The 26,513-nt window shown below is 42.9% G+C and overlaps 1 protein-coding gene and 1 long non-coding RNA gene across 4 annotated transcripts in view; one reads left to right on the top strand and one right to left on the bottom strand.

Moving 5' to 3' along the window:
* The window catches only part of LOC129714004 (kinesin-like protein KIF18A), a 53,725-nt gene that overhangs the window by 5,684 nt on the left and 21,528 nt on the right, over nucleotides 1-26,513 (bottom strand). Inside the window, exons 10-16 of the mRNA XM_055663469.1 lie at nucleotides 20,807-20,969; nucleotides 18,332-18,496; nucleotides 17,640-17,761; nucleotides 14,055-14,302; nucleotides 4,950-5,532; nucleotides 3,690-3,827; nucleotides 560-636 (exon numbers count right to left, since the gene is read on the bottom strand). Of these exons, the coding sequence (XP_055519444.1) occupies nucleotides 560-636; nucleotides 3,690-3,827; nucleotides 4,950-5,532; nucleotides 14,055-14,302; nucleotides 17,640-17,761; nucleotides 18,332-18,496; nucleotides 20,807-20,969 (1,496 nt within the window). The remainder of the gene's footprint in view (nucleotides 1-559; nucleotides 637-3,689; nucleotides 3,828-4,949; nucleotides 5,533-14,054; nucleotides 14,303-17,639; nucleotides 17,762-18,331; nucleotides 18,497-20,806; nucleotides 20,970-26,513) is intronic.
* LOC129714005 (uncharacterized) overlaps nucleotides 7,671-26,513 on the top strand; it is a 34,406-nt gene continuing 15,563 nt past the window's right edge. For 2 of the 3 annotated variants that reach the window (XR_008726304.1, XR_008726302.1), the window contains exon 1: nucleotides 20,980-21,460. This is a non-coding gene — a long non-coding RNA (uncharacterized LOC129714005). Of the gene's footprint in view, nucleotides 11,504-20,979; nucleotides 21,461-26,513 lie in introns of those variants that run through there. The other variant, XR_008726303.1, reaches the window with a different exon arrangement.

Raw genomic sequence — 26,513 nt, 5'->3', positions numbered from 1 at the left:
CTGCAGCTCTTTCCTACAGACTGAATCACTGCTTGTGTTATGATAGAAACTTAGACAGAAACTTTTATTTTATGACCCAGGGTTATGACCAAGGTTCACTACGTCTAGGATTAGACAAGTTCTCAACTCCTCATTATACTGGTTGAAATTAATACAGCAATCAATTTTCAACCTTACAACAGTAAACACAGATGTTAACATTTTTTTCTTTCTTGGCGATCTCAGCTTTATACTAGGAAGGAATAAATGTTTGCATCTGTATATAAAAACTATTTATAGCTCATATGTCAGAGTCCGTTGACAAGAGTTCCTATCTTGCAGGCAGTGGCTTTGTGTTTCCTAACACAACGAGTAAATATTGGAAATCGAACTAAGCCAAAAGGACATTTCACTTCATCGATTTTCAGATGAGTGACTTCATGGAGGTCTGCTGGAAGTCACTGTGAGAAGTCAGAAAATCATCATCTTGACCCTAAACTAACAGCTACACGTTTAGAGGGATATGGACCAAATGCAGGCCAATGATACCAGTACAAGGCTTTATGTCAGACACAAATACCTGAAGTAAGCCGAGTCTTGCAGGCGGGAGACCTCCTGGATTTACCCTGGTATTGCCGGCCACTGGTTGAGAAGCCACTACGAGCAAAGGATCACACAACAGTTATAATAAACATAGAACAGTACAGCATGAGAACAGGCTCTTAGGCCCACAATGTCTACACGCGACATGAAGCCAAATTAAACTAATCTCTGCCTGCAGATGCTCCATTTCCCACTATTTCCTACATCTCCACGTGCCTGTCTAAGAGGTTGTTAAATGCCACTATCATATCTGCCTCCACCACCACCCGTGGTAACATGTCCTAGCCACTGACCACCCTCTGTAACAAAAAATTGCCCTGCACATCTCCTTTAAACTTTGTCCCTCTCACTTTAAAGCTATGACCTCTAGTCTTTGATATTTTCATTCTAGAAAAAAGGTTCTGACCATCTACCCTGTCTGTGCCCGTCATAACGTTACACACACACGCACATGCACGCACACACACGCACGAGAAAGCAATCCAAATAGTTCCAACCTTGTAGTTACCACCCTCTAATCCAGGTGCCTTCTCACAGCTGTGCCCTCCAGTGTCTGACCACAGCAAGCAAGAATTTTATTGTTCCATTGCTGGTACAAATGACAATTAAACATTCTTAACCACCCTGTTTAATTATTCTGTTGTTTTACCTGGTCTTCCAACCTATCTATTCATCCACCACCACCACCACCATCCCCACCCCACCACCTCTGTACCCTAAAACTTGCATCTGTGTGATGTTCCACCTTTCTAATGGGAAGTTGGTAATGTTATCTTTGTGCCCGGCCTGCTCAGTGTTCCCAGCATTATTAGTTCTACCCCCATGGGCTGTTTACTTCTGTGGAAACATTACTGTTGAATTGGCAGCAGTTCCCAAAGTGTTGAGGGAGTTAATGTTTGACATCATTGCCAGTGTGAAACTTGGTGTGGAAGTTACTCTGGCACAGAATCACGTCATAACCAGTCTGGTCTGCCTGCAGATTAAAACTGATGCGCGGCACGAACACAGGAAATACTGTCAGCTGCATGACACACAACATTGGCATATGTGTAGCTTCTGATTTAATAAAATTGTTTTTAAGGAATTTGAATATTGAATCAAGGAAGGACCCAAATATTCATTCGTTTTTGTTCCCAGTGAAAGCAGTTTGCAAAAAAAAAAATGAACATGTACCATGGTGAAGACTCAAGAAACTGCAGATACTGGATACTTGAGTAATTCACAAAGTGCTGGAGGAACTCAGTGGGTTAGGTAGGATCTGTGGAGGGAATGGGTATCTGATGTTTTGGGTCGTGATCTCTCCCCACCCCCCCGTTTTTGGGGTAGGGAAAACAGCTGGATGAGATATTGGGGGGGGGGAGCCTGGCAAATGATAGGTGGATGCTGCTGGAAGGGGAGGGTGGGGGTGGGATGGAACCATGGAATGTGGCGATGAGATGCAAACTAGGATCAGCAGTTCATTGTTTTTATGGGATAGGTGGATGCAGGTGAGGGGTGGGGACAGGGATTATTGACAGACAAGTCAAAATAATGACTAAGCCTGGAGGTAAATTGGAGATAAAAGGTTGTCAGATAAGCAAAGATTGAGCAAAATGGATAGGTTAGGGCTTTTTTCCCTGGAGCTTAGGAGGCTGAGGTGACTGACCTTAGAGGTTGATAGAGTCAAAGAGGATCGTCGCAGTCTTTTCCTACGGTGGGGGAGTTTAAAACTGAAGATATGTAGTGGTGAGGTGCCCGATATTGTGAATTATAAGATGAGGTCCAACCTTCTCTACATCATGTGGAATGAGGCAGTGGTAGAGGCAGGTACAATTACAATATTTAAGACATTTGGACCGGGTAGAACAAATCAAGGGATATGGGCCAAACTGGTGTGTATGAAGGCACATGTTGACATGGATATATTGGGTGAAGAAGCCCGTTTCCATGTTGCATGACCATGAACATCACAATTCAGGGGGTTTATAGAGGGAACTTACAACAAGCTCTTACCGTCCACAGTCCTTTAGAAGATTTAGAAGACTGAGGGGAGATCTTATAGAAACTTACAGAATTCTTAAGGGGCTGGACGCCGGAAGATTATTCCCGATGTTGGGGAAGTACAGAACTAGGGGTCACAGTTTAAGGATAAGAGGGAAGTCTTTTAGGACCGAGATGAGAAAATCATTTTTTACAGAGAGTGGTGAATCTGTGGAATTCTCTGCCACAGAAGGTAGTTGAGGCCAGTTCATTGGCTATATTTAAGAGGGAGTTAGATGTGGCCCTTGTGGCTAAAGGGATCAGGGGGTATGGAGAGAAGGCAGGGATGGGATACCGAGTTGGATGATCAGCCATGATCGTATTGAATGGCGGTGAAGGCTCGAAGGGCCGAATGGCCTTCTCCTGCACCTATTTTCTATGTTTATTTTGGTTTTAAAACCTAAAATTGTTAATGCTTTGCTGCAACATATTTTAAATATTAAACGTTAAGATCGTTAAATATTTAGATAACCATTATTAACCACGCCATTAAACTATAAAAGAATGGCAGTTTTTTTATATTACATGTGAATGGTTAAGTGGAAAATTCTTTGCCCTGATAACCATTAATGATATAATTTTAAATTCCCCTTGTAATTAAACACCTCGGTGGGTTTCCCAACCTTTGAACATTCCCCGATCCAACACTCTGATGTTCACATTCTTGCAATTCCAGCTTCTCATGCACCACCAACTTCTTTCCCCCCCCATTAGTGAAGACCATCTGGCTGGTTATTAAAGAGCTTGGGAACACTCTCCAGCATTTACATTCACATTCACACAATGGCAACAGCTGACGTCTGGGAGCCATCAAACCTCACTCACCACTGGCAACGGGTGAGGGGGACGGAAGGAGGGAGAGAGAGAGAGAGGCACACACACACGGGGGGGGGGGGGGGGGGGGGGGGGGGGCAAGGGACAGATGGAAGGAAGGAGTGAAAGCTGCAGAAGGAAAGACAAGAGAGAGAGGGAAGGGGAGGGGAAGGGGGAGGGGGGGGGGGGGGGGGAGGGTGAGGGGGGGGGGGAGAGGATTCCTCATGTAACTCTCCTGCCCCTTCCTATTATGCATTCCACCTGTACCGACTGACCTTGAATATCGTTTTTTCCGCTGTCCTGTTACTCTGGTGTTTGTTCTCGTGACGGATCTGCTGACAGTCGCGTATGGGTTTTTAGCCGTGTACAGGACGCTAGGCTGGTTTTTAACTGCAAATCTCGGCAGGTCCAATCTGCAAGTATAAAATAAAGGACATCGCTGAACAAAGATTTAAGCAAAGAAAATAAGCCACATTAACGGGTCTATTAGTTTTTCTCTTTCTCAAAGTTATTTAAATATGTCATAACAGAACAGTGGGAAACATTCAGCAAGTCAGACAGCATCTGTGTAAAGTGAAACAGAGCTAATATTTCAGGTTGAAGAAGGAACTGCAGATGCTGGAAAATCGAAGGTAGACAAGAATGCTGGAGAAACTCAGCGGGTGCGGCAGCATCTATGGAGCGAAGGAAATTCCTTCCTCACCCTCTGAGTTTCTCCAGCATTTTTGCCCACCTAATATTTCAGGTGGAAGCTTGCCAGAATGGGTTGGGGAGAAAACACATTAGCTTTAAACTGAATCATTATCTCTGGCTCTTTTTCCACACATGCTGCCCGACCTACTGAGCATTACACATCTTTTATTTCAGACATCCAGCATCTGCAGATTTATTGATTTTCAATGCCTGACAGCACCTAATCACATCAACACTGATTAGATCTAGAACATACTTTGCTTCACGGTTTTCAAACAATTTCTGATTATCAGGAATGTTTAATAGTTTCTTTTTGAATTAAAATTAGCTGAAAATAAAAATAATGAAATAAAATTAGATCAATTTTATCCTCCCCTTCCCTCCCTCAAATGGTACAAACCCCACTGAGATTGATCGGCTCACCAAGCCTGTGCCCAAATTATTCTCTGTGTGACCATGTGGGTTTGCTCCTGGTGCCCCGGTTTCCTCCCATTCCAAAGACGTGCAAGTTTGCAGGGTAATTGGCCTCTGTAAATTGTCCCTTGTGTGTACAGGGTGGATGAGAAAGTAGGATAGCATAGAAATAGTGTGAATGGGTGATCGTTGGTCTATGTGGTCTTGATGGGCCAAAGGGCCTTTGCCCATGTTGTATCTCTACACTAAATGTGGTTGGAATAATGGAGGGCGATCCTGCAAACTGGCTTAACTAGGGATCTGAAGCAGCGACAAGTAAAACATTGTTGGCAGGTGACTGTGGTGCAATCCTCTCCATCTCAATGATGTCCAAAATAAATTCTATTGGGATATTGGTACGAGGAAAATATGAATAAAAAGAGTCAAACCTCTGTAGAAACGAGTTGTTGGTCTGCGGCATTGTGCTGTGGTCCAGGGTATCTGCAAGTCTTTGATCAGCTGATGGGCCAAGAATTATGGTGGCATCCTGATCACACCCTTCTGCAGTTTCAAAGGTTTCATTCAAAATGCAATTACTTGACATCGAGGGGAGGATATTGCTGTTGGGAATGGTGCTGGATGGAGCTTTCCTCTTCTTGGACACTGCTGGTGTGCAGATTCTTTTGATATGTGGAGGCATGTTCACAAATTTAGATCCTTCATTGGCGAGAGTGTTGCTCCGATTTGAGAACGGCTGGCTGTCCTTTCTGTAAGTCTTTGCCACAAAGTTGACGTGGTCAATTCGGGAGGAGCTGCGTTTCCTTCGCAAATCAGTTACTGTATGATTATCTGCAGAGACCTCGATTTCTGTACGCCTTCTCTTTAGTGGCATCAGCTGCTCCTTCTGCTGAAGGCTCGATGACGGTCTGAGCTCAGCCAGGCACCGCTTGGTGGGGAGTCGTTTTTTTGCGCTAACCTCCGACAGAGCTGGTTCAGTTGGTTCTGCAGCTGCAGCTTTCTTTGTGGATGGCACTAGGAGAGAGAAGGATAAAAGTAAGACACCGCAGTTGCAAAAGAAAGTGCCCGGAGAGCGGGTGGTTCGGTTGAGAAGGGACGAATTGACCAGGGAGTTACGGAGGTAGCGGTCTCTGCGGAAAGCAGATGAGGGGGAGATGGGAAGATGTGGCGAGTGGTGGGGTCACGTTGGAGGCGGCGAAAATGACGGAGGATTATTTGTTGTATGTGACGGCTGGTGGGGTGGAAGGTGAGGACAAGGGGGACTCTGCCCTTGTTACGAGGGGGGGGGGGGGGGGGATGGGGAGTGAGAGTAGAGTCATGGGGTATAGAAGAGTCCCTGGTGAGAGCCTCATCTATGGTAGGGGAAGGGAACCCCCGTTCCCTGAAGAATGAGGACATCTCCGATGCCCTGGTGTGGAACACCTCATCCTGGGTACAGATGCGGCAATCTTTGGAGTTGTCTGTTCTGGGTGATTCAATGATTGGGTGTATTGAAAGATGAGGTAGGTCATTTCCTTCAATCACTGGCAAGAAAGAAGACAATTAACAAATATATCCTATGCCTGGGCATAAAGTTGATGCTGTGCACATTCAGGAGCCGGGGTTTATAGACCGCTCCTGCTCCCATATCAGGGGCTGTACATGAAGAGCATAGTTGCCAGAACCCACGGAACTGCAATGTTAAAGGACTTGGCTCGTTTTAGAGAAGGGTAACCGGTTTAAAAAGTTAATTTTATATTTAGATGATGTTTGTTTCATGAATCTGTGGCTGATATTGTGGTTTTACTTGACATTGGAAATGTTTGCAACAGTCCACATGAGATCATAGCATAATTCATGTCGGGGGATACTTGCGGTTGCAGACAGCTGTTTGCTGCCAATACTAAACCTAGAAAACACTAAACAATATTTCAGATTGTTCTTTAGTGGGATGAATTACTTCTGCATAACATTCCCTGATACAACCACAAAGACTCATAGTAAAAATGTGTCTGTGGTCTTCATGAAGTGCTGATAATTTTTTTTGCCATTTGAGTCACATCTAATTGCACTAACTTTATAAGGACACTGGAAACTGTGAAGTCTGGGATTAAGCCTGATTGACTTAAATTGGTGCAGGAATCGGATGGCAGTGGGGAAGATGCTGATCTTAAGTGTGGACATTCAAGCTTTCTAGCTCCTGTATCTCCTCCCTGAAGGTAGAGAAGAGAAAAGGGAACAAGTAATGAGAAAAGGAAATAGGAAAGTAAGAGGGCAGATTATTCAGAGTGTGCTGCAAGCCATGGCTGTGAACTTTGGTGAGAGTGTTCCTTCAATGCAAGGGACACATTTTTTAACGTATGCCAGGTCAGAAACTCATGCACGTGCCCACACCCCCCCTACACACACACATCGCCCACCCAAACCTCCCCCCCCCCCCCAAACCCCCACAATCCCCCCCACACACACACTCATCCCCCCCACACACACCTCTCCCCCACACACACCTCTCCCTCCATCCCCATGCACCACAGTAAAAATAAAGGCTGTTGGGGTTTTAACTTTGCAAGTCTGCAAATGTCGTACAACCAGTTCATTCCAATCCTCCTACTCTGATCTGCTGAATTACGTGGGACTTGCCTGCTACTTTGAGACCTTCAATCATGATTACTAAACACATTAGTGTTGCTAAATGTGTCATAGCTAACAAGATAAACTTCTTAAGGGGCAGGAAGCGATAGGTCTTAGCAAAGATATTGCAAAGGGTTGAAAGCAAAGGGTTGAAAGTTTGCACTGTACGTTCAACAAGCTTGGACTGTAGAGAAATGTTTTGAGAACTATTTCATTTATAATATTTAATTTATTGCAAATGAATGAAATGAAACACTTCAAAGCATTTCTCGGTTGTCCAAGCATATTGAACGTACCGTGCAAACTTTCACCCCTTTGCTTAACTGTTAGGGCAGCATAATCTTTACAATTTAAACAGGTATAAAACCATGAGGACATGTCACAAATCCAGAAGCTTTCGATGAGGTGCCACAAAAGAGGCTGGTGCAGTAGGTAAAAGCTTCTGGCATTGGTGAGGTGCATGGAATAAAGATTTGTTATCATGCAGAAGACAGAGCCAAATTCCATGGCCCTTTTCCAGGCAGGGAGGGTGCAATTTGTGTAACATCCTTAGGATCAGCTCTTGGCTCTCACTTGTTCACAATGTGAAGGAGGAGGCAGAGTCTGACGGAAACAGGTTGGACAGCATGTTGTGGTGAGGATATTTGGACTCTGCTACAGGCTACATATAGGTTGAGTGAGTGGGTGAAAGCTTGGCTCATGGAGCTCAACGTGGGAATGTGTGAAGTTATGCATGTTAAGAAAGGAAAACTGAAGCAGACTATTGTCTAAATGGAGAAAGATTGCAGATGGGCAGAATGTAGAGAGATTTGGATGTTTTTGTACAGAAATCACAAAAAGCTAACAGGCAGATGTAGCTAGTAGGTAGAAAGGCAAATGATACGTTGGTCTTTATTGCAATAGTATTGGAGTTGAGAAATAGGGAAGTGCAGTTACAATGGTGCAAGGTATTGGTGAGTATTGTGCAGAAGTTCGGTCTTAATAAAGAAAGGTCATAGTGGCACTTGTCACGGTCCCAATGGTATACGCCAGACTCATCCCTGGGTTACGTGGACTGTCCTGTCATGAACAGCTAAAGAGATCTGTATTCTCTGGACTTTGGAAGGATATATTATTGAGACTTTAGAGATACAGCGCAGAAACAGGCCCTTCGGCCCACTAAGTCCATGCCGAGCAGTATGCTAACACTATCCTACACACTAGGGACAAATTACAATTTTAACAAAGCCAATTAACCCATAAACCTGTATGTGTTTTGGAGTGTGGGAGGGAACTGGAGGGCCCGGAGAAACCCCACATGGTCACAGGGAGAATGTGTAAACTCCATACAGACAGCACCCATAGTCAGGATTGAACCCGGGTCTCTGGTGCTGTAAGGCAGCAGCTCTACCCGCTGCACCACTGTACTGTCATTTCTCATTGAAACATATCAGCTCCTGAGTGAGCACAATAGGGGAGAAGTTTCCACAAATTTCAGACATGGTCCAATCTTTTATCTCTGAGATACATAGAGAGCAGCGATTCTCAACTCAGAAGGTTGTGGAGGCAAGATCATTGGAAATATTTAAAGAGAAAGTGGATGGATTTTTGAGATTATGGAGAACTGGTACAGGAGAGACAATGAGACCCGAGGTAGATCAGCCTCTACTAGTGAAGGAGAAATCCACTGTTCGTTGGTCTTGATGTCAAAGAGAATCAGCCCATGATGATGTAAAATATATGGACAGTGTTTGGGAGGCCAGGGTCTGGATAATGCCAATTTCTCAATCAATGTCACCTCAACAGATGACAGGGCCTTTATTATCTTGGCATCTATGGGAGCTTGCTGTGCTTCAATGGGTTGCCACATTTGCTGTACTCCAATAATGATGTACTATACAACTCATGATGGGTCAACACAGCTACTTTATAAACAAACATTTTACCTATCCTCCACAATGACTACCTAACCAAAAAAGCCATTCATGATTACACGCATCAACACGTTTCATAGAGGAGGGCTTCACCAGATCAGAACACAGAACCATTTTACCACTTCTTTGGTCATGACCCCCACCGAAAACATGCTTTTATATTACATTTCATTGATTCATGAGAGCAGCTTAAATTGGCAATTACGCCCATGCACAAGATCTTGTGAATGCATTATTTAATGACATGCTTATATAGTAAATTATAGTTTTCTTTGTAATTAACCATCACAGAAATCATATAGATCATTCCATATTTAAAATCAATGGGATTTGGTGAAATATGAAGCTAGATCTTTGTTTCCTTGAAATTGAACTGCAATTTCCTTATTTTACTTTACTAAACGTTTACCCACACAGCGTTTCCTCCGATCAATGATGCAGAGCTTTGGATCGAGGACTTTTACTCTTCAAACAAATTCAGCAAAAATAAACAGAATTTGGAAAAGTTCAAACTCGGACCCAAAAAGGAGAAAGAAAACTTGCATTTACATAGCACCATGCATAACAAGGTAAACATCACAGAACATTTTGCCCCCAGTAAGTAATTTTAGAAGTTCTGTGGATTGATTAATGCAGGAAACAGTGCCTGATTTATACAAAGCCAATGAGATAGTGTCCTGATGATCAGACTTGTTGATCCTGAAGGCAGAATATGTTTTCTTCAGGACATCAAGAACTCCCCCAGCAATTTTTCCAGATTGTTTTAGATTTAGAGATACAGCATGGAAACAGGCCCTTCGGCCCACCAAATCCACGCCGACCAGCGATCCCCACACATTAGGGACAATTTGTAGTTCCACCACTGCACCACCATCCGCCCTTAGTGTTGTGGGACCTTTTACTTCCACTCGAGAAGTCAGAAGCAAAAGATCCCCAACAGCACTAAACATCTCCTGAAGATACCATTTACTCAGGTTGGTCAGTCCCACCGCAGTGCTTCAAGCTGGAGTCTAAGGCAGTGGGTGAAGGAACGGGTGAAGAGTGAATGAGGAATTTGACTCTTTACACTGATAATGTCATACCTGACCTGAAACAATGCTAACTACTCTTAAGACTCAAAGTGTATTGAAAAGGAACATTTCCCATTGCCTAATCCCCTGATTAGTTGCAGTCTCTAATCTGAATCTGCACATATTTGGAACTGGGCTAATAATGCCCCAGGTGGTTTACATTTACAGCAAGGAGGCAGGAATGTGCTTAAAAATGTCTCTGTTGGATCCAAGTACACATACCAGCACTGAGGACTCATTGAACTAAACTATTATAACATACTGACAACAACTATATTTTATATTTGAAAAATATTTCCATCACCACCTGGAATTAGTATTTAAAATTACAAACAAATAGATCAGTTAGCACAAGAGTCTTTAAAAAATATACTATGTACATTTAGTACAAAGATTATAACTTAATCTTGTTTGGGTGCCAGAGGCAAAAATGTTTGTGTCATTATCAACTCTAACCGCTGGGTACAGCCCATTCATGACAAATTTATGAACAAAAAGAGGACTATGCTGGAAGGGGTAAGAATCTTTTGACTGTAAAATAGCCAGAAGATACACTCAGGTAATGCCCTTCTGATTGTTTGCTTTAAAACATAACCAATGATACTCATCACCTTTGTTAATACAATGCTGTATAAATATATGGAGCTGTAAATATAATCTCTCTTAAATCAATTTATTCTGATATCATGCCATCTCTCCAAAGTGCCAGATTGTAATGCTGGTGTGGTTACTGTGCTGAGCACCAACTATTTAATAGATGCTCGGGTTTAGGCAGTATTATGCAGGGGTACCCACCTTCATTTGCAACAGAGACTGAAGTTAGCAGAATAAATATGGGACATACCAAACAGATCAGACAGCATCTGCAAGTTCATAAGTTCTTGGAGCAGAATTAGGTCATTCAGCCCATCAAGTCAACTCCGCCATTCAATCATGCCTGAGCTATCTTTCCCTCTCAACCCCATTCTCTTGCCTTCCCCCCATAACCTCCGACACCCTTAGTAATCAAGAATCTGCTAATCTCTACCTTAAAAATATCCACTCACATGGCCTCCACAGCCACCTGTGGCAATGAATTCCATAGATTCATGGAATTCCTTCTTATCTCCTTTCTAAAAGTACGTCCTTTTATTTTGAGGCTACGTCCTCTGATCCGAGGCTCTCCCACTAGCAGGAGCAGTGGGAGTAGTGGAAAGCAGTTATCCCCAGACATGGTTTATAAAAGACAGCCTAGTCTCAGATCGTACAACAATATTGGATCGGTAGTAGATCCGCTTTTCTATCTACATGAGATGAAAGATCATCTACAAACCTATTCTTGTGTGTTGAAGATCTCCCAAATCTTCAGAAAATTATAGCAACAATGATAACTGATCGTGATGTATAGTTTTGGTAAGTGTTTCATAATGAACTAGGAAAGCGTTTGCATTGATTATTGGTTGAAGGTTATGGTATGTTCATAAGATCTAATCAAAACTGTACACATAGCATATTGTTGCAATTAGATTCCAGGAACATCCATGGGCTCCTGCACTGCTGCCTCCGACCCCCAACATACTGAGGAGTAGAACATCATTTGCAGTGCTCAGTTAATTTCATGCTTTTTAGTATCTTCTGTAATTGCTGGTTGTAAACAATTTTATTATTTCAGTGTTCAATTCCCCAGGAAGTTTGTTCAAAATCTTTCAATGATGTGCAAAGATGACCAATCTACAAAAAAAACATTGCTGGAAGAACTCATCAGTAGAGGCAGCATCTGTGGAGGGAAATAGACTGTCAGGGTTTTGGGTCGTGCCCCTCTCTCTGGACTTAAAGAATAGTGGGAGAGAGCCAGTATAAAATGTGAAGGCTGGCAAGTAATAGCCAAAGATCCTATAACAGAGCTCTGCTATAGGATCTTTGGTAATAGCTGCATCCAGGTGAGGAGCAGGTGATTAGCAGATGGAGTCAGGAATGGGAGGAAAGGGTGGAGATAGCAACAGAGGCTGGGAGGGGTGGGTGGAGCAACTGAGAGTTAAGATTATTCAATCTGATAGGAAAGGAAGGTGTCAAAATAAATAGTTGATAAAAGTACAATAACAATATTTAAAATATATTTGGACAGGAAAGGTTTAGGGAGATATGGGACGAATGCAGTCAACAAAACTATCTTAGATGGGGCAATTTGGATGAGTTGGGCCAAATGACAGTTTCCACGCTGTGTGACTCTCTCTCTCTAATTATAAAGTGTCATTCTCGGGACTATTCAACATACATGTTCATTTACAGAAATATTAGATAAATAAGATGAAAGCTTAATTGTCAAATGTATATTGGCCTGAAATGTTTCTGCCTCTAGCCAATGTACAATAGAGACACACAAGCAACGTCCTCCTCGAAGATCAACATATCATTGGTTTCCCATCCCAGCTGTAACATGCCATGGGGGATGAAACCAACAATATGAATGTGTTCCATTTTTTTTTAAACATTAAATGGCACCATTCTCCAAATTGGAGTAGGTAAAACTTGGAGATTGGAGCGATGTACTCACCCGTCTCCTTCCAGTATTAAATAATTATCTAAAAAACCTCCTTTCAGTATTAATAAACTTAATGTCAATATTGTTACAGGTTGCAATAAATAGTTAAATAAATCAGGCAGTTTTCTTGACATTGCTAGTACAATTTGTACAGAGCAGCGATTAAAAATTAAAAATGTGTTATAAAAATCATGCAATTATGTGTTATTGTATTGCATGCCCAGGCATAGAACCAGCTTAAATTATTGCAGTTATAAACTCTCCTGCTGTCAGGTTATAGATTTGATGGATCCTGCTGTTAATCCTTTAAAATATTGTGAGCCTACTCTGGACAAGGTATCCCTGTTTAACAGAAAACAGATTTCCCAATTCTAAATGAGATCCAATTTGCTTTTCAGAGTAATGTTGGCCCTCACAGATTTGTTATGCAAACATAGAACCCACAAAAATGAACAAGTTGAAAAGCAAGCCTCGCCCGTGATTACAGTAAAGCTGTCACAGCACGAGACCTGCCGTGCACTGATGCACACACCTCCAAGCTCACTATGATTAATAGGGCAGGTATGTATTTATCAAAATACACAGTTATTGAGTTTTAGTTTGGGTTAGTTTAGAGATACAGTGCAGAAATAGGCCCTTCAGCCCACCCAGCCCACACCGACCAGCGATCCTCGCACATTAACACTACCCTACACACACTTGGGACAATTTACATTTATACCAAGCCAATTAACCTACAAACCTGTACGTCTTTGGAGTGTGGGAGGAAACCGAAGATCTCGGAGGAAACCCACGTAGGTCATGGGGAGAAGGTACAAATTCTGTGCAGACAGCACCTGTAGTCAGGGTTAAACCCTGAGAATAGGGCAGCACGGTGGCTCTGTAAAGCAGCAGCTCTACCGCTGCGTCACCGTGACACCCTACTCTCAAATCCAATAAATAAACTTTAAATTAGAAGTATGAACTTTGGTTTCTTGCCCTATCCAAACGCTAAGAATTAATACAGACCATGAATTGAAGCATAATCTGTCCAGTTCAGTGTGAGAAGTGTATAATTCCCCTGGCAAGTCTTGTGAATTCATGATTAGTGGGGTTGAGGGGGACACGAGTGAAGGCATGGCCTGAAGGGTGATGTACCCGCTTAAAAAACACAAGAAGCAGTAGCTCTGACATTTGAGCTGACTGTTGGAGATAAAATTGATAAACACAGAAGTAAATGCTCATTTAAATGAGTTGAACAAATTTATAGGAATTGAATTACAAGTTCATGTCAAATGGTGACAAAAACCACAATTGAGCAAAAATTTTAACCATGTTGGTAGGTTTTGAGGAAAGAGATTCTGCACCCATATAAACAAGTGATTGCCTCAGAGTATAAACTTATATGCTACAGGACACAAAGCAAGGAGGAAACAGGCTTACCAATAACTTCAAATAGGTTCTCAGGTAGCTGGTGTAGCTTAGAGAGTGTAGCAAGAGCCTTCACTTCTGAATGCTGATTCTCTTTAGATTCTTCTGCATTTATTTGATCTGCCCACAGAACCACTTTCTCTCCTCGCACAAGACGCTCCAAATCATTGAACTGCGATGCCATGTCTGCAGTTGCAAGGTTTGCTTCTTTCAGGGTGTTAAACTGCTTCTGTGCAATCTGAAGCAGGCTTGTCACTATTCTGGAAATGAAAAACAAAGCAAAGTTCTTCAGCACTGTAACAAGTTTGTCTCAACATTTAAGTCCGTCTCAACAAGTCAGTCTCAAGGCCAGAGGACTATTTCCTGGGAACTGTTTAACACAGATGAATGTTTTTGCTAGTAATCACTCAACTGTTGTCAATATTTTGGCATACAGTATTTTGGTTTTGAGTAAAAATGAAACGCCTCTTTCTTCTCTTTTAATTAGCTTTCACCAGTTAACACTCTTTCTTGACTGAAGTGTTGATGACATTAGTAGTTACATTTCTTATTATCCTCCCTTTGGTCTTTTGCACAAACTGATCTTCTATTAAACTCTTTGGCACATATTTTACTAATTGCAACGATAGACTTTTCTTAAACTCACCTTAAACCTGCCGCTCGGTCTCACTAAACCCGACGCTTGGTTTAGGAAAAATTTGGCATTCTGGTAGCGAGGTTTAGTTAGACTAAAGTCTAAGGCAATTTAACTTTAGACTTTGGTTTTAGCCGAGTCTAAAGTTAGACCGCGTTTTAGTTGCCATGGTGACGATGTCTGTTTGTACTGCACATGTGCAATGCAATAGCAGAAGCACGAGCAGACAACAACTTCACCATGGCTGACAAAAAGAAACAGCAGAAAGGAAACTGGGACACCAGCGAGAAGGAATTTCACCTGATGTTACTAGCCGATAAAATTACAATTATCGAGAAAAAAAATAAGGTGCTATGACACATTTATTTTGTTTTGGACAGCAACATTTTCTCATCACTGTGGTGGAAGGCACAAAAATTGGCCAGTCCTCCTCCATTTTTCCCAGTGGTCAGGACCGCAACCCTCCGCTGTCGCCACTGCGGGCGTCCAGATGTTCAGACAAGGCAAGTCCAGGTAACTCCTGAATCGGTGCCTCCCCATCAGATACCGCGGCTTCAAGTTGGTGTAGGCCACAGGCCGGCGATCGAAGATCTTAAGTCCCCGCCGCGCCGCAGCCAGAAGCACCGCAGGCCACACGGCCGGTGGCCGGAGCTCCTCTCCAGGGATCCCTGGTAATTCCCCGCCGTGCCCGCAGCAGAAGTTAGCCGCGGGCCGGCGGTCGGAGCTCTTCTCCCAGGTCCCCAACGAGGGACCCCAGGCTCTGGATGCAGCGGCAGCTGGAACTCTGCAGACTGCGGCCAGCGAACGGAGCGCTCCCCTCCGGCGAGGGGTCGCCCTCTCCGCAACAAAAGCGTCCTCGCTGCGCCCGCTGCTGAAGCCCCAGGCAGGTCTCCGGGAAAGGCCGCACCGATCCTCGATGTTAGGCCACGGGGGAGGCGACATGGAAAAAGTCACCTCTCCGTGGAGGAGGCGACCAAAATGGTTTCCCCCACACACAAGACACACAGAGAGACATTAAAAACACACATTAAGACACACTAAAAAAAACAAATAAAGTAGAAAACACTAACATGCTGCTGGCAGGGCTGCCGGCTCGCAGTGCCCCCACCAACCATTGACAGAGACAATGAAAGAATTTCTCTTCTAAAAATTTCCTATCCCTTCTTCTGTTTAACTGACATTAAAAGTAATTTTTTCTGAGAAAATGTTTATTACCATATATCACTATAAAATAAAAAAATAAAAAAGACACACACTATAGAATTCAACATGAACGGTCATTTTTTCTCTCCGTAGCGAGCTTAAACCTGGCCCCTGCTGAGTAAATTTTGCGGCAAGTTAGACTCACGTCTAAGGTCAGTCTAAGCTTTGCCGATTAGTAGAAAGGAAACATATCAGGGATTTAAACTCACCGTCGAGTCTAAATTGCAGAGTTGAACCTGGTAAAAAAAGAATTGTAGAATATGGGGCTTTGCGTTTAAGCTCCTTACGGGAAATTATTTTGATTTTCTTTTCTCGGTTATTTTTTTAAAATACTCTTTTATCAGCAACATCTATGTTTTGGCCACCCCTGAAAATATCGTGTCTGCTCTGTCCACACAAGCTGCTGATCGCTTGCAGTATTGTCAACATTGAATACAGATTTGGCAGATGAGATTAGTTTATCTTGGCACAGTCATTATGGGCCGCAGGGCCTGATCCCGCTCGGCACTGTTGCATGTTCTGCATCTGCGGTTTTCCTATGTAACTGAAGTCTATTTGAGTTCACAAAAACCAGAGTAACCAATACCTGGAGTGAGAAAAATCAGGTTGTGACATTTCAGATGCATGCTTGCCATTAACGTCAAAGATCCTGGAAATTCATGCAGGGAATGATGCTCTCTGGGTGAGAACAGCGATCAAAAGTGTAGTCTTGTTCATGGGGGAGGTATAGGAAGTAGTTGGTGCAAGTGGCGCAAGGCATCTGTCAGCCCTCGGAGCGGTGATCCCATAATTAGCAATGCTCTGGTACAAGTATATGGCCGCATATTTCTTCTATCTAACACTGACAGAAAGAGATTCACCTATCTAAGAAACAATCAGCTCATAATCCACGTAAAAATGAGTCAATGTGCCACTAAACAGGCAGCAATTCTGACGTTTGCCAACTTGGTGAAAGTTGACAAATGATTGCGGTTTTGGAGTCACCTTGGTGCAAAAGGCAGGATGTAGGGCCAGTGAAGCAACTAACTGGGTGGCACAGCGGCAGAGTCGCTGCCTTAAGACCCCAGAGACCCGGGTTCTACCCAGAAACTGACTACGGGTGCTGTCTGTACGGAGTTTGCACGTTCTCCATGTGACCCATGTGAGTTTTCTCCGGGAACTTCGGTTTCCTCCCACACTTCAAAGATGTACAGGTTTGTAAGTTAATTGGCTTAGTATAAATGTATAACTCGGGAACCCGAAGGGCGTGTTTCTGCACTGAATCTGTAAACTAAACTCCGCGCAGGTCCCTGCGTGAAGTGAAAGGACCCTGTTCATACCCAGCACAGTACAGAGTCCTTCACAATCACTGGGTTCTTGTTTGACTGTTCTCGTTCCAGTTTCCACACCAATCACTTCAACACCTTTCCCTGCGTAAATTATAGCTTTGAAATAATTGGCCTAGTGAGAGTTTGGTACATTAATCAGACTTGGAAGCACCCACATGCATGCTCTGTCTTGTTCCCAGCTCCTAACCAGAAGCATACAACAGCAGATTAAAGCAGAGAGACAGGCTGCTTTCCTTCCCCGTCGCCTTGTTTTGACTTAGGACCGATTCACTGGCTTAACTTCCCATTGTTTCAAGGCTAACCGCCTCTGCACAGGACTGGGATAACGCCAAGTGCATTTGTACGCTGCAGTCTTCATGGACAAATGCTGATACAGCCACAGTAACCAAAACCTTAAGCTGGGTTAACAGAAGACATCGGGCGGCTTCTTACTTTTCTGTCTGTTGGCCGTCTCGGTCTTGCAGTGTCAGCAGGCGAGTCATTGAATTGCTGTGTTGCTTGCAATTGCTCACTTCAGCCTCTAATAGAAGCTTCTGCATACTCAGTTTCACGATCTGTTCAGCAATAAATAATTTAGGAGAAAAGGAGAGGATTTACAAACTGAGACAATAGCGTTGGTAACATTTCACCCCCAGCACTGTGAGCATCCAGCGGTTTTCCCACCAGTTGCATCCCCGCGTGTGCTCTCTACATTCCCTCCGGGACACAGGAGCGCCTGGAATTTGGATCAAGATCCTCTCCAGAAGCTGCTGCTGTTAATGTTTGTAATTAGCCGGCAGGTGAAACTGCAGAGGTTACGAACCTCAATGTGTTTGATGAGGTCTTGTTTCAGCCGCACTGATTAAATCTGAACTCATTCAACAGAAGGCTGAAAGGTCTAAATGTCTTCACCTACAGGAGTTGTATACATGGCCTTCTGACTTAGACCCCACAGCTTGCAAAGGTTTGGTCAATTTTAAAAAAGTACATTTTCCAGTAACTATGGTACCAATGTTACTTTTAACTATTTTAAGGCAAACCGATCCCGTTTCATGAGAGTAGGAAAGAGTCACTAAAATGTGTTGCACTCAGACATTATGCCCAGAAGGATGACATACATTGTAGAAAGTTCATCCCTCCCTTACCTGAGGGAACATTGTGGTTTTACCATCAGAACCAACTTTAGTTCCCAGCTGGGATATGAGACATCCATTCTCCCTCAGTCTCTCTTCATCTTGCCGCATTTTCTCCAGGAGATGGTCATGGCGCCGACTGGACGAAGCCTGGCTGCGTTCAAACTTACAGGAAGCCTGCCCGATTAGGAGTGTAATTAGTGACTGTAAATCGATTCATGCATCACACGGTTACGTTGCATTCTTTATCCCATCACCAGAATGGAGACAAACCAAAGGCACTGCATTTTCTGGAGCTATGAAAGCAGACCCTTTATTGTCTGAAGAGGCTCGACCCAAAACGTTACACACCTACTGTGAAAGTGGGTGTTCTCTGTGTAAAAGAATCGCCCCTCAGATTCCAATAAAATCTTGCACCTCTGTCCATAAACTTCCAGCTCTTAATTTCCATATCCTGGAAAAAAGCCTGCATCACCCTATCTATGCCCCTCATGATTTGATACATCTCAATAAGATTGCCCCATGGCGATTTCAAGAGAGAGCTATATAGAGCTCTTGAAGATAGCGGAGTCAGGGGATATGGGGGGGGGGGGGGGGGGGGGGGGGGGGGGGGGGGAGGCAGGCAGGAACAGGGTACTGATTGGGGATGATCAGCCATGATCACATTGAATGGAGGTGTTTGCTTGAAGGGCCAGATGGCCTACTCCTGCACCTATTGTCTGTAGCCTTCTGCGCTCAAAGGAATAAAGTCCTAGGCCTGTCCAGCCTCATCCTATAGCTCTGGCCCTGTCGTCCTGGCAAGATCCTTGTAAATCTTCTGTACCCTTTCCAACATCATGGCATCTTTCGACCAAAACTGAATATAATACTCCAAATATCTCACCAATATCTTGTACAACTCAAATCTCATGTCCAAACATCTATGTTCAATTCCCTGACTAGTGACGGTCAGCGTGCCAAAAGCCTTCTTCATCCCCATCTGCCTGCGACTCAGTTTAAGGAATTGTGGTTTTATTCTTTGAGAAAAGTGGCTAAGTTTGTTTTGTCTACATGAGTTAGTGGAACTGCAGATCACAACTCCATTTCAAAGGTTGCACCACTGACTGTAGGATTTAGTCAGTACTAATCTGGCCTGTGAAACATATCAAAGTCCATGGATTTTTGGAGGGAAACACATATTCTTACTATGACTGTGCAAAAGTGGGCGACGATAACTCTTGTTCTTTTAAATGATTAATGGGAGAGTCATTGCTGCTTGTTTCCCTGCATCTTCCCACTTATGCATTTACCATGCCCATGAGACGCATGCAGCCTGTTTTACCCTCTTGGCAACCTTTGGTCATGTTCCTGCAGACAAGGCAACTAAAACACAGGTTCCTTATCCCGATATGAACAGGGCTCAGGCAGCATAATGCAACAGCGTAATTTGAAAAAGATAAATACTTTTTTAATGGCTATTTGTCTGCCTTTTACTTATTTCTTATTTATTAGTTCTGACATATTTCCAGCAGCTGCTCCTAGTAGTTCACCAGCTGGAGCTGTAACGTTTGGATGAATTTATCTATTAGTACATGAGCTCTTTTGGATTAACTGTACATTATATCTCTGAAGTGCAATTATCACAGATATCTTCACAGAAAATAATTTGATATTTTGTTTGTTTTATTTTCTTAAATAAATTGTCAAACCGGCTTGGCCTGAAGGACAGTGTTGATCCCATGGTCTCCACTTCCCCTGGAGACACTGTTCTGCTTCCCCTTCAGTGCCTCTCTCCAAAAGCACAATAGCAGCCCACTGTAGGATTTAATCTCGTCCAATGATTTAAGTAAAATGGCAGGTACTATCGCAATGTTTAAGAAACATTTACATGGATAGGTTGGGTTTTAGGGATATGGGCCAAACACAAGCAGGTAAGACTAGTGTAGATGGGGGCATGTTGGTCAGTGAAGAGCCTATGGCTACGATGTATGACAGATATGGATAGGAAGGATTTGGAGAAATACGAGTCAAATCCAGGTACAAAGGGGCTAGCACGTTTATTGGGTATGTCAGGCCTATGTTAGACCTATATCTACTGAAGTTCAGAAGAAAGAAAAGAGGTTTCACTGCAGCAACATTTTGAAGAGCTGAGAGGGACACGGACACCCAACTGCTGCATGACAAACAAGATCGTTAGCATTACAGGGAGATACAATACCTGGAAATTACAATCAAATATCATCGACAAGCATGACAAAAATGTGAAGGAAGAGGTTTGTAGGCAGGAATCGCACAGTGGCAGTGGGTTTATATAGTTTTGACTATTCTTAATCATTACAAAACTATGAAAAATATTTTCAATATTTTCCATTCAGATTACCCTTGAATATGAAGCTTCATGTTTATCTCCCCACAAAATGGATCCTCATAAACTATTAACTTAAACCACCCACTGGTCAGGCCTTGCCTGCAAACACAGCTGTGCCAGTTTAAAGTGAAGGCTCGTACCTGTTCCAATTGCTGCTCAGTACACAGTATTTTAATCCGTTCTTGGTCCCGCAGTCGAAAGAAAGCCTTCAGCTCCATTTCTTTAGCACGAGCTTCTAATTCCAAGTAGTCCCTTTGAATCTCTTGGCGACTAACAAAGGCACCCTGCAACGACTTCTCCAAGCTGAAAGTAGAAAAATAAGGATTTGCTTGAAACAATCTTTTCATATTAATGAACATTTCGTCGTAACTAAATTTTTCTAATGAAATGAGTTGTGCAGTCGATGAACTTTTGGCCTTGCAGTCTCCAATATAAAATTTAACGACATTGGAAAAAGGTGTCATTGCTTTATCATGGACTCTTTGATCCAGGTAAGAAGGCTCAGAGCAACATATTTATCAATTTGTTAGACGAGATCAATGTTTAGCATCTTAAAATATGCCAGGGTGCATTCACTATCCCCATCCTGTAAAGTCCTTGGGATGGAGGTCATCAGATCCTGGAATTTAATGACTTCTTTCGCAGAGATACAAGAATCATGAGCAAAAAACAAACTGCTGGACAAACTCAACAAATCCGACAGCACCTGCGGAGGGGATGAACAGGCGACGTTTCGGGTCCAAATTCTATCTGGACCTACAATATTTTCTGTAAGATTTAACAACTGTTTTTAGGTAAGGATCATAAATTATTTGTTTTATTCATCTGAGCTTTTGTTTCTCATCTATATAATGTTTCACGATCACAGTGTGCAAGGTATCGACATTAATATAAAAGATACACAAAAACGCTGGAGAAACTCAGCGGGTGAGGCAGCATCTATGGAGTGAAGGATCTATTTGTTCTATTCATCTTCCATCTATTCCTTCGCTCCATAGATGCTGCCTCACCCACTGAGTTTCTTCAGAGTTTTTGTCTACCTTCGATATTTCCAGCATCTGCAGTTCTTTCTTAGACATTAATATTAACGTTTGTTGACGTTTTACTTGTCTGCACAAGCTACAGCTGCTCCTCGACCTACGATGTGGTCACGTTCCGATAAACCCATCGCAAATCGAAAATATCGCAAGTCGAAAAAGCATGTAATACACTGCGCTCACGAGACCGGAAGTGGCGTGCGGCTCGCTGCCGAGCATTTGCTGATCGTAAAGTCAAAATATCGCAAGTCGAAGCATCGTAAATTGGGGAGCGTCTATCCTGCGGTTTGGCTTTTACGTAGAAGGTAGACACAAAATGCTGGACTCAGAAACTCAGCAGGTCAGACAGCATCTCTGGAGAACATAGAAAATAGGTGCAGGAGTAGGCCATTCGGCCCTTCGAGCCTGCACCACCATTCAATATGATCATGGCTGATCATCCAACTCAGTATCCTGGAGAACATGGATAGGTGACGTTTGGGGTGGAGACCCGCTTTTCTGATAGTTGCATCCTTCTTTGCCTTCTCTTAGTCAAGCCTTGGTCCTTCCTTGCAGAATTCTGAAGCGTCCCAGCTCCGGAGCTTGTGGCTCTGCTAGGCAGCATTATGAGCTTTTATTTCATCCAAAACTATCTTTAACTTATTGCGTGTCACGATTATACCTCTTTCCCTATTGGGTTTTTAAGCAATGAAAAGATATACTCAAGGAGAGTTAACTGTCTGAGGTAAGTGAACTGAAATGCCCTTCTGAATACAGAATACACAAACTGCAGTCCTTGTATCGCTGAATTGCAGCCCTGGGTATCAGAAAGAAAGTGACAAGTCTCCACAAGGGCTGCCTAGCAGCTGGTTGGAATTTCAATAGTTTCCCTCCACATTTTACACTGTTAAATAAACACAGTTTATAAAAAAGGGGGGGGGGGGGGTGGGAGGGAACATATCTCAGATTCCAGGCTCCTTCCAGTTACCTAAATGTTTGTTAACAAGACTAGGAGAGAGAGTTCTTTTTTGACAGGCACAAATAAGAATGCAAAATTTAACTTGCGTTCACATTTGCCTGCCTTCAGCCATTACCCTCTACATGTTACGAGCATGTTTGAAGCTATTTGGACACATAACTAGCAAGTACATTCTAATTCCGAGTACAAAGAACACAGAGGAAGCGAGCATTCACAAGCTTGAATGACAGATCACATTGAAGGAGCATCTTTCTATGTAACTCACAACAGAAGAAGCTCAGCCTAATAACTTTTCCCCAGGCTCAAAATGCCATCCAACTAGTCATTGTCTTCAAAGAGTACGAATGCGCCCATTTCCATGGAACCACACATTCCAGTCAAACCATTGCATTCAGCCAGAGAGAAAGGGTGCAACCTCCTATTTAGTTTGACTAGTCGAAAACATTAGGCTCATTTCTACACAAGTACTAAAGCATTCAAGACTTTCATGGGATCTCATTTTACATCAGCTTGGAAAGAATTTATTATTCCCCATTGTCATGACTGCCATTATATGCCTCAAATAGCAAGAAAGAATACAGTAGGCTAGTGGTTAAGTTATTGAACTTGCAGCCAGAGATATGGACCATTGATTCTGAGGCACAAATTCAAGCAATTAAATCAATTTGGAACTTAAAAGTAAAGACTTCTCAGTAACCACAAAACCACCAGATTGCTGTAAAACCGCATCTGGCCTACAAATGCCGTTCAGGGAAGGAACTCTGCTGGCCGCCCCAAATCCAACCTGTACGTCACCCTGTCCCAACAATATGGTCAACTCTTAACTGTCTCTTCAAGTTAGGGCTCTTGGGGTTGGACAATAAGCATTGCTAGAAACATACAAAACCCATAAATTACAGAGGTGCAAGAGAATGCAGATGCTGGAACCTGGTGCAAAAAGACAATCTACTGGAAAAATTCAGTGGGTCAAACAGTATCTGCAGATGGAAATGGCCAGTCAACGTTTTGGGTCAAGTTTGTTTGTATGGACTGAAGGAGTAGAGGGGAAGTGGTCAGTGTGAAGTGGCAAGGTTGGTGTGGGAACGGGAAGAGGAATTAAAATGGCAAACAACCAGGAGCTGCAGACTGCCACAGACAGAACACAGGAGTAATTTCCCCATAACTCTCCCTCTGTGGTCCAGTAGTTAAACACATCGTGTTCTGCAGAGCTATTCCGACTGGCAATATTAATCTCCTGTCTCTAGCTGGCTTTACATTGGCTACTGGTGGGATGTTGGCTTGCCACCTCCAGAGAAATCCCAGTGCAGACCTACTGACTGAAGCAGCCTGGCATCCAGCCACGTCCACTGAACGGAATCCAGGAAAGTTATATTGGGATTGGCACTGACTGCGCAAGACTAGCATTTCGCTAAGCAGCTATGGTTTTACAGAAGTACTGCCAGGATTAAACAGAGAAACCCAAATGTAGCTCATACTATCAGACTGAAAAGCAACAAATAATGCAGAAGGAAAATTCTGTAGATATTGAAGAACATGGTGGTAGAGAACAAATTGCTCAAAATATTATGCATGTTCTGGGTCAATGAACTTTAACCAAACTGGAAATATTTTGTCACAATGTAAAAGGAGAAAGAAAGAATGAAATGGACGGTTGGATTTGGAAGGATTACATGAGAACATTAATCAGGCATAGACAGGAAAAAACTGAACATTTCCCCTTCATGGAGAACATTTTTGATAATTGTACCTTGAAAGGACACTGTTTTCTTGCCCGTTTACCCTAAATTTACACTGTAATTTTTTTTATTGTACCTAAAATAACACAATAAATGCTTGTCACTTCTTAATTTACACAGAAAATATGTGATAATCATACCGTAAAATGACACTAACTCTTTGCTTCTGAAGAAGGGTCTCGACCCGAAAGGTCACCTATCCCTTTGCTCCATAGATGCTGCCTCACCCGCTGAGTTTCTCCAGCAATTTTGTCTACCTTCCAACTCCTTGCTTCTTTACACTTGTCATATTGAAAATATTACACCTACACCTACTCGTAACATACCTGTTCCTTGCTTGTTTAGAGAGAAGTATCCTTTTCACAGGGAATATTTGATAATTATACCTTCAAAGTTCAAAGTAAACTTTATTGTCAATTCAAATAAATTGGATTGAAATTGCGTTTCCCCATACTCCAAATGTGCAAGTAATATTTATAACACAGACAGACAATATACCAATAAGATAGACAATATACATGATTTAAAATATTCAGCGTGCCAGACTGTAGTAACATTTTGAGGTATGTTATTAAAGTGCCTTGAAGTGTCCCTACTTGTTTACCCTTAATTTATACTGTAATTATTTCTAATTATACCTCACAATAACACATTTTACCTTACAATAACACATTGAATCAGGTAAGAAAGAACATTGTAGTGTCTATGCCATATTCTTGAATGCAGTGTGAGCGTTGTGTAAGTGTACGTAACACTGTGCTCCCCGCCCCAACCCCATGTAGGCATGGGGGACAGAGGAAAACTGCTACTCTACACGTGCGGAGCTGAGCTCTGGCCGTAGAGATTTGCATGTAAAGACGGTCGGCCCACACCCGCGTACACGCTTTCTGCTAAAATCAACTCCGCGGATTTCCACGCACTCAACCATTGGCGCAGGGGCTCACTGTGTCGCGGAAAGTCATTTATAAGCGGAGATTTAGACAGATTTTTTTTTCAACCGAATTTCAAAATCCGCGGAGAAATCTCATGCCTGATTAATACAGCAAAGCAAACAGTGAGATGAGAGTTGGTTATACTGGCAATAGGAGGGGCATAATATTGAGTCCTGAAATGTCCCCAGTCAGATTACGTTGAGAGGAGCAGTGTAGAAGGAGAGCGTGGATAGGACAGACGACTACTCTTTATTCTCGGTTTGATACATAGCATCTGATCTGGTCCTGCTGCAGAGTTAGCCAATGTCAATGTCCACTCCCTCCTCCACAGCTTTGCAGGTTATGGCAAAGCCATATACAGTACATTAAAATGGTATGAAAGTTTAATTATCCTCTTCAGCAATGCGTTCCAGACCCTTACTACCCCACCTTCCTCTCTACACACTCTAGACCTTCTACCATCTGTATTAAATCTATGCATCCATCTACATGCCTCAAAGGGAAATGCCTTCGTCCCTTCACTTTAGGGCTTGTGGTGTTATATATCTCTTCAATTTCCCTCGTTCAATCCAATAAACACCCGGTTTGGGTAATCATCCTTCATGGTTGAAATTCTCTTGGTAAATCCTCAAATCCCCTCTACTGCTCCCACATCCTTCCTGAACAGACCTGCCTGCAGTCCTCGAGCTGGGGCCTCCCTGCTGCTTTATGCAGTTCTAGCGTAACCTTCCTGCTCTTATCGACTATGCTTCAGCTAATAGAGAAAAGGCCATCAATTATCATCTTCCCTGAATTCTCGGCACGCATGGAGAGCTGGAGGGCCTGTTTCCGTGTTGTAAACCTTACGATTCAATGAGATCTTGGAACCCTCTATCAGATTTCTACACCGTCTATGCTCAAAGGGGAATAACATCTTCAGAACCTTTCAGTTGGTCTTTGCTGCATCCCCTCTCAGGCTTCCACATCCTTCCTAAAGTATGGTAGCTTGAATTGAATTTATTCATTCACAAAGCATCAATGGCATTAATTGTCCATGCAGCTCTCCTCACACCTTCTGGCAGAGAAAGCACTTTCCACTTCTCTGCATCAATGTTCATCATGAATGCATGGACTACCAGATTACTATTCTCCTCATTGATTATCAAACTCCTTTATGTCATTTGTAAATTTAGTTAGGATTTATT

The sequence above is a fragment of the Leucoraja erinacea genome, chromosome 37, assembly GCF_028641065.1.
Source record: "Leucoraja erinacea ecotype New England chromosome 37, Leri_hhj_1, whole genome shotgun sequence".
Lineage (NCBI taxonomy): Eukaryota > Metazoa > Chordata > Chondrichthyes > Rajiformes > Rajidae > Leucoraja > Leucoraja erinaceus.
The sequence above is the reverse complement of the archived record's forward strand: the minus strand, read 5'-3'. Positions and strand labels throughout refer to the sequence as shown.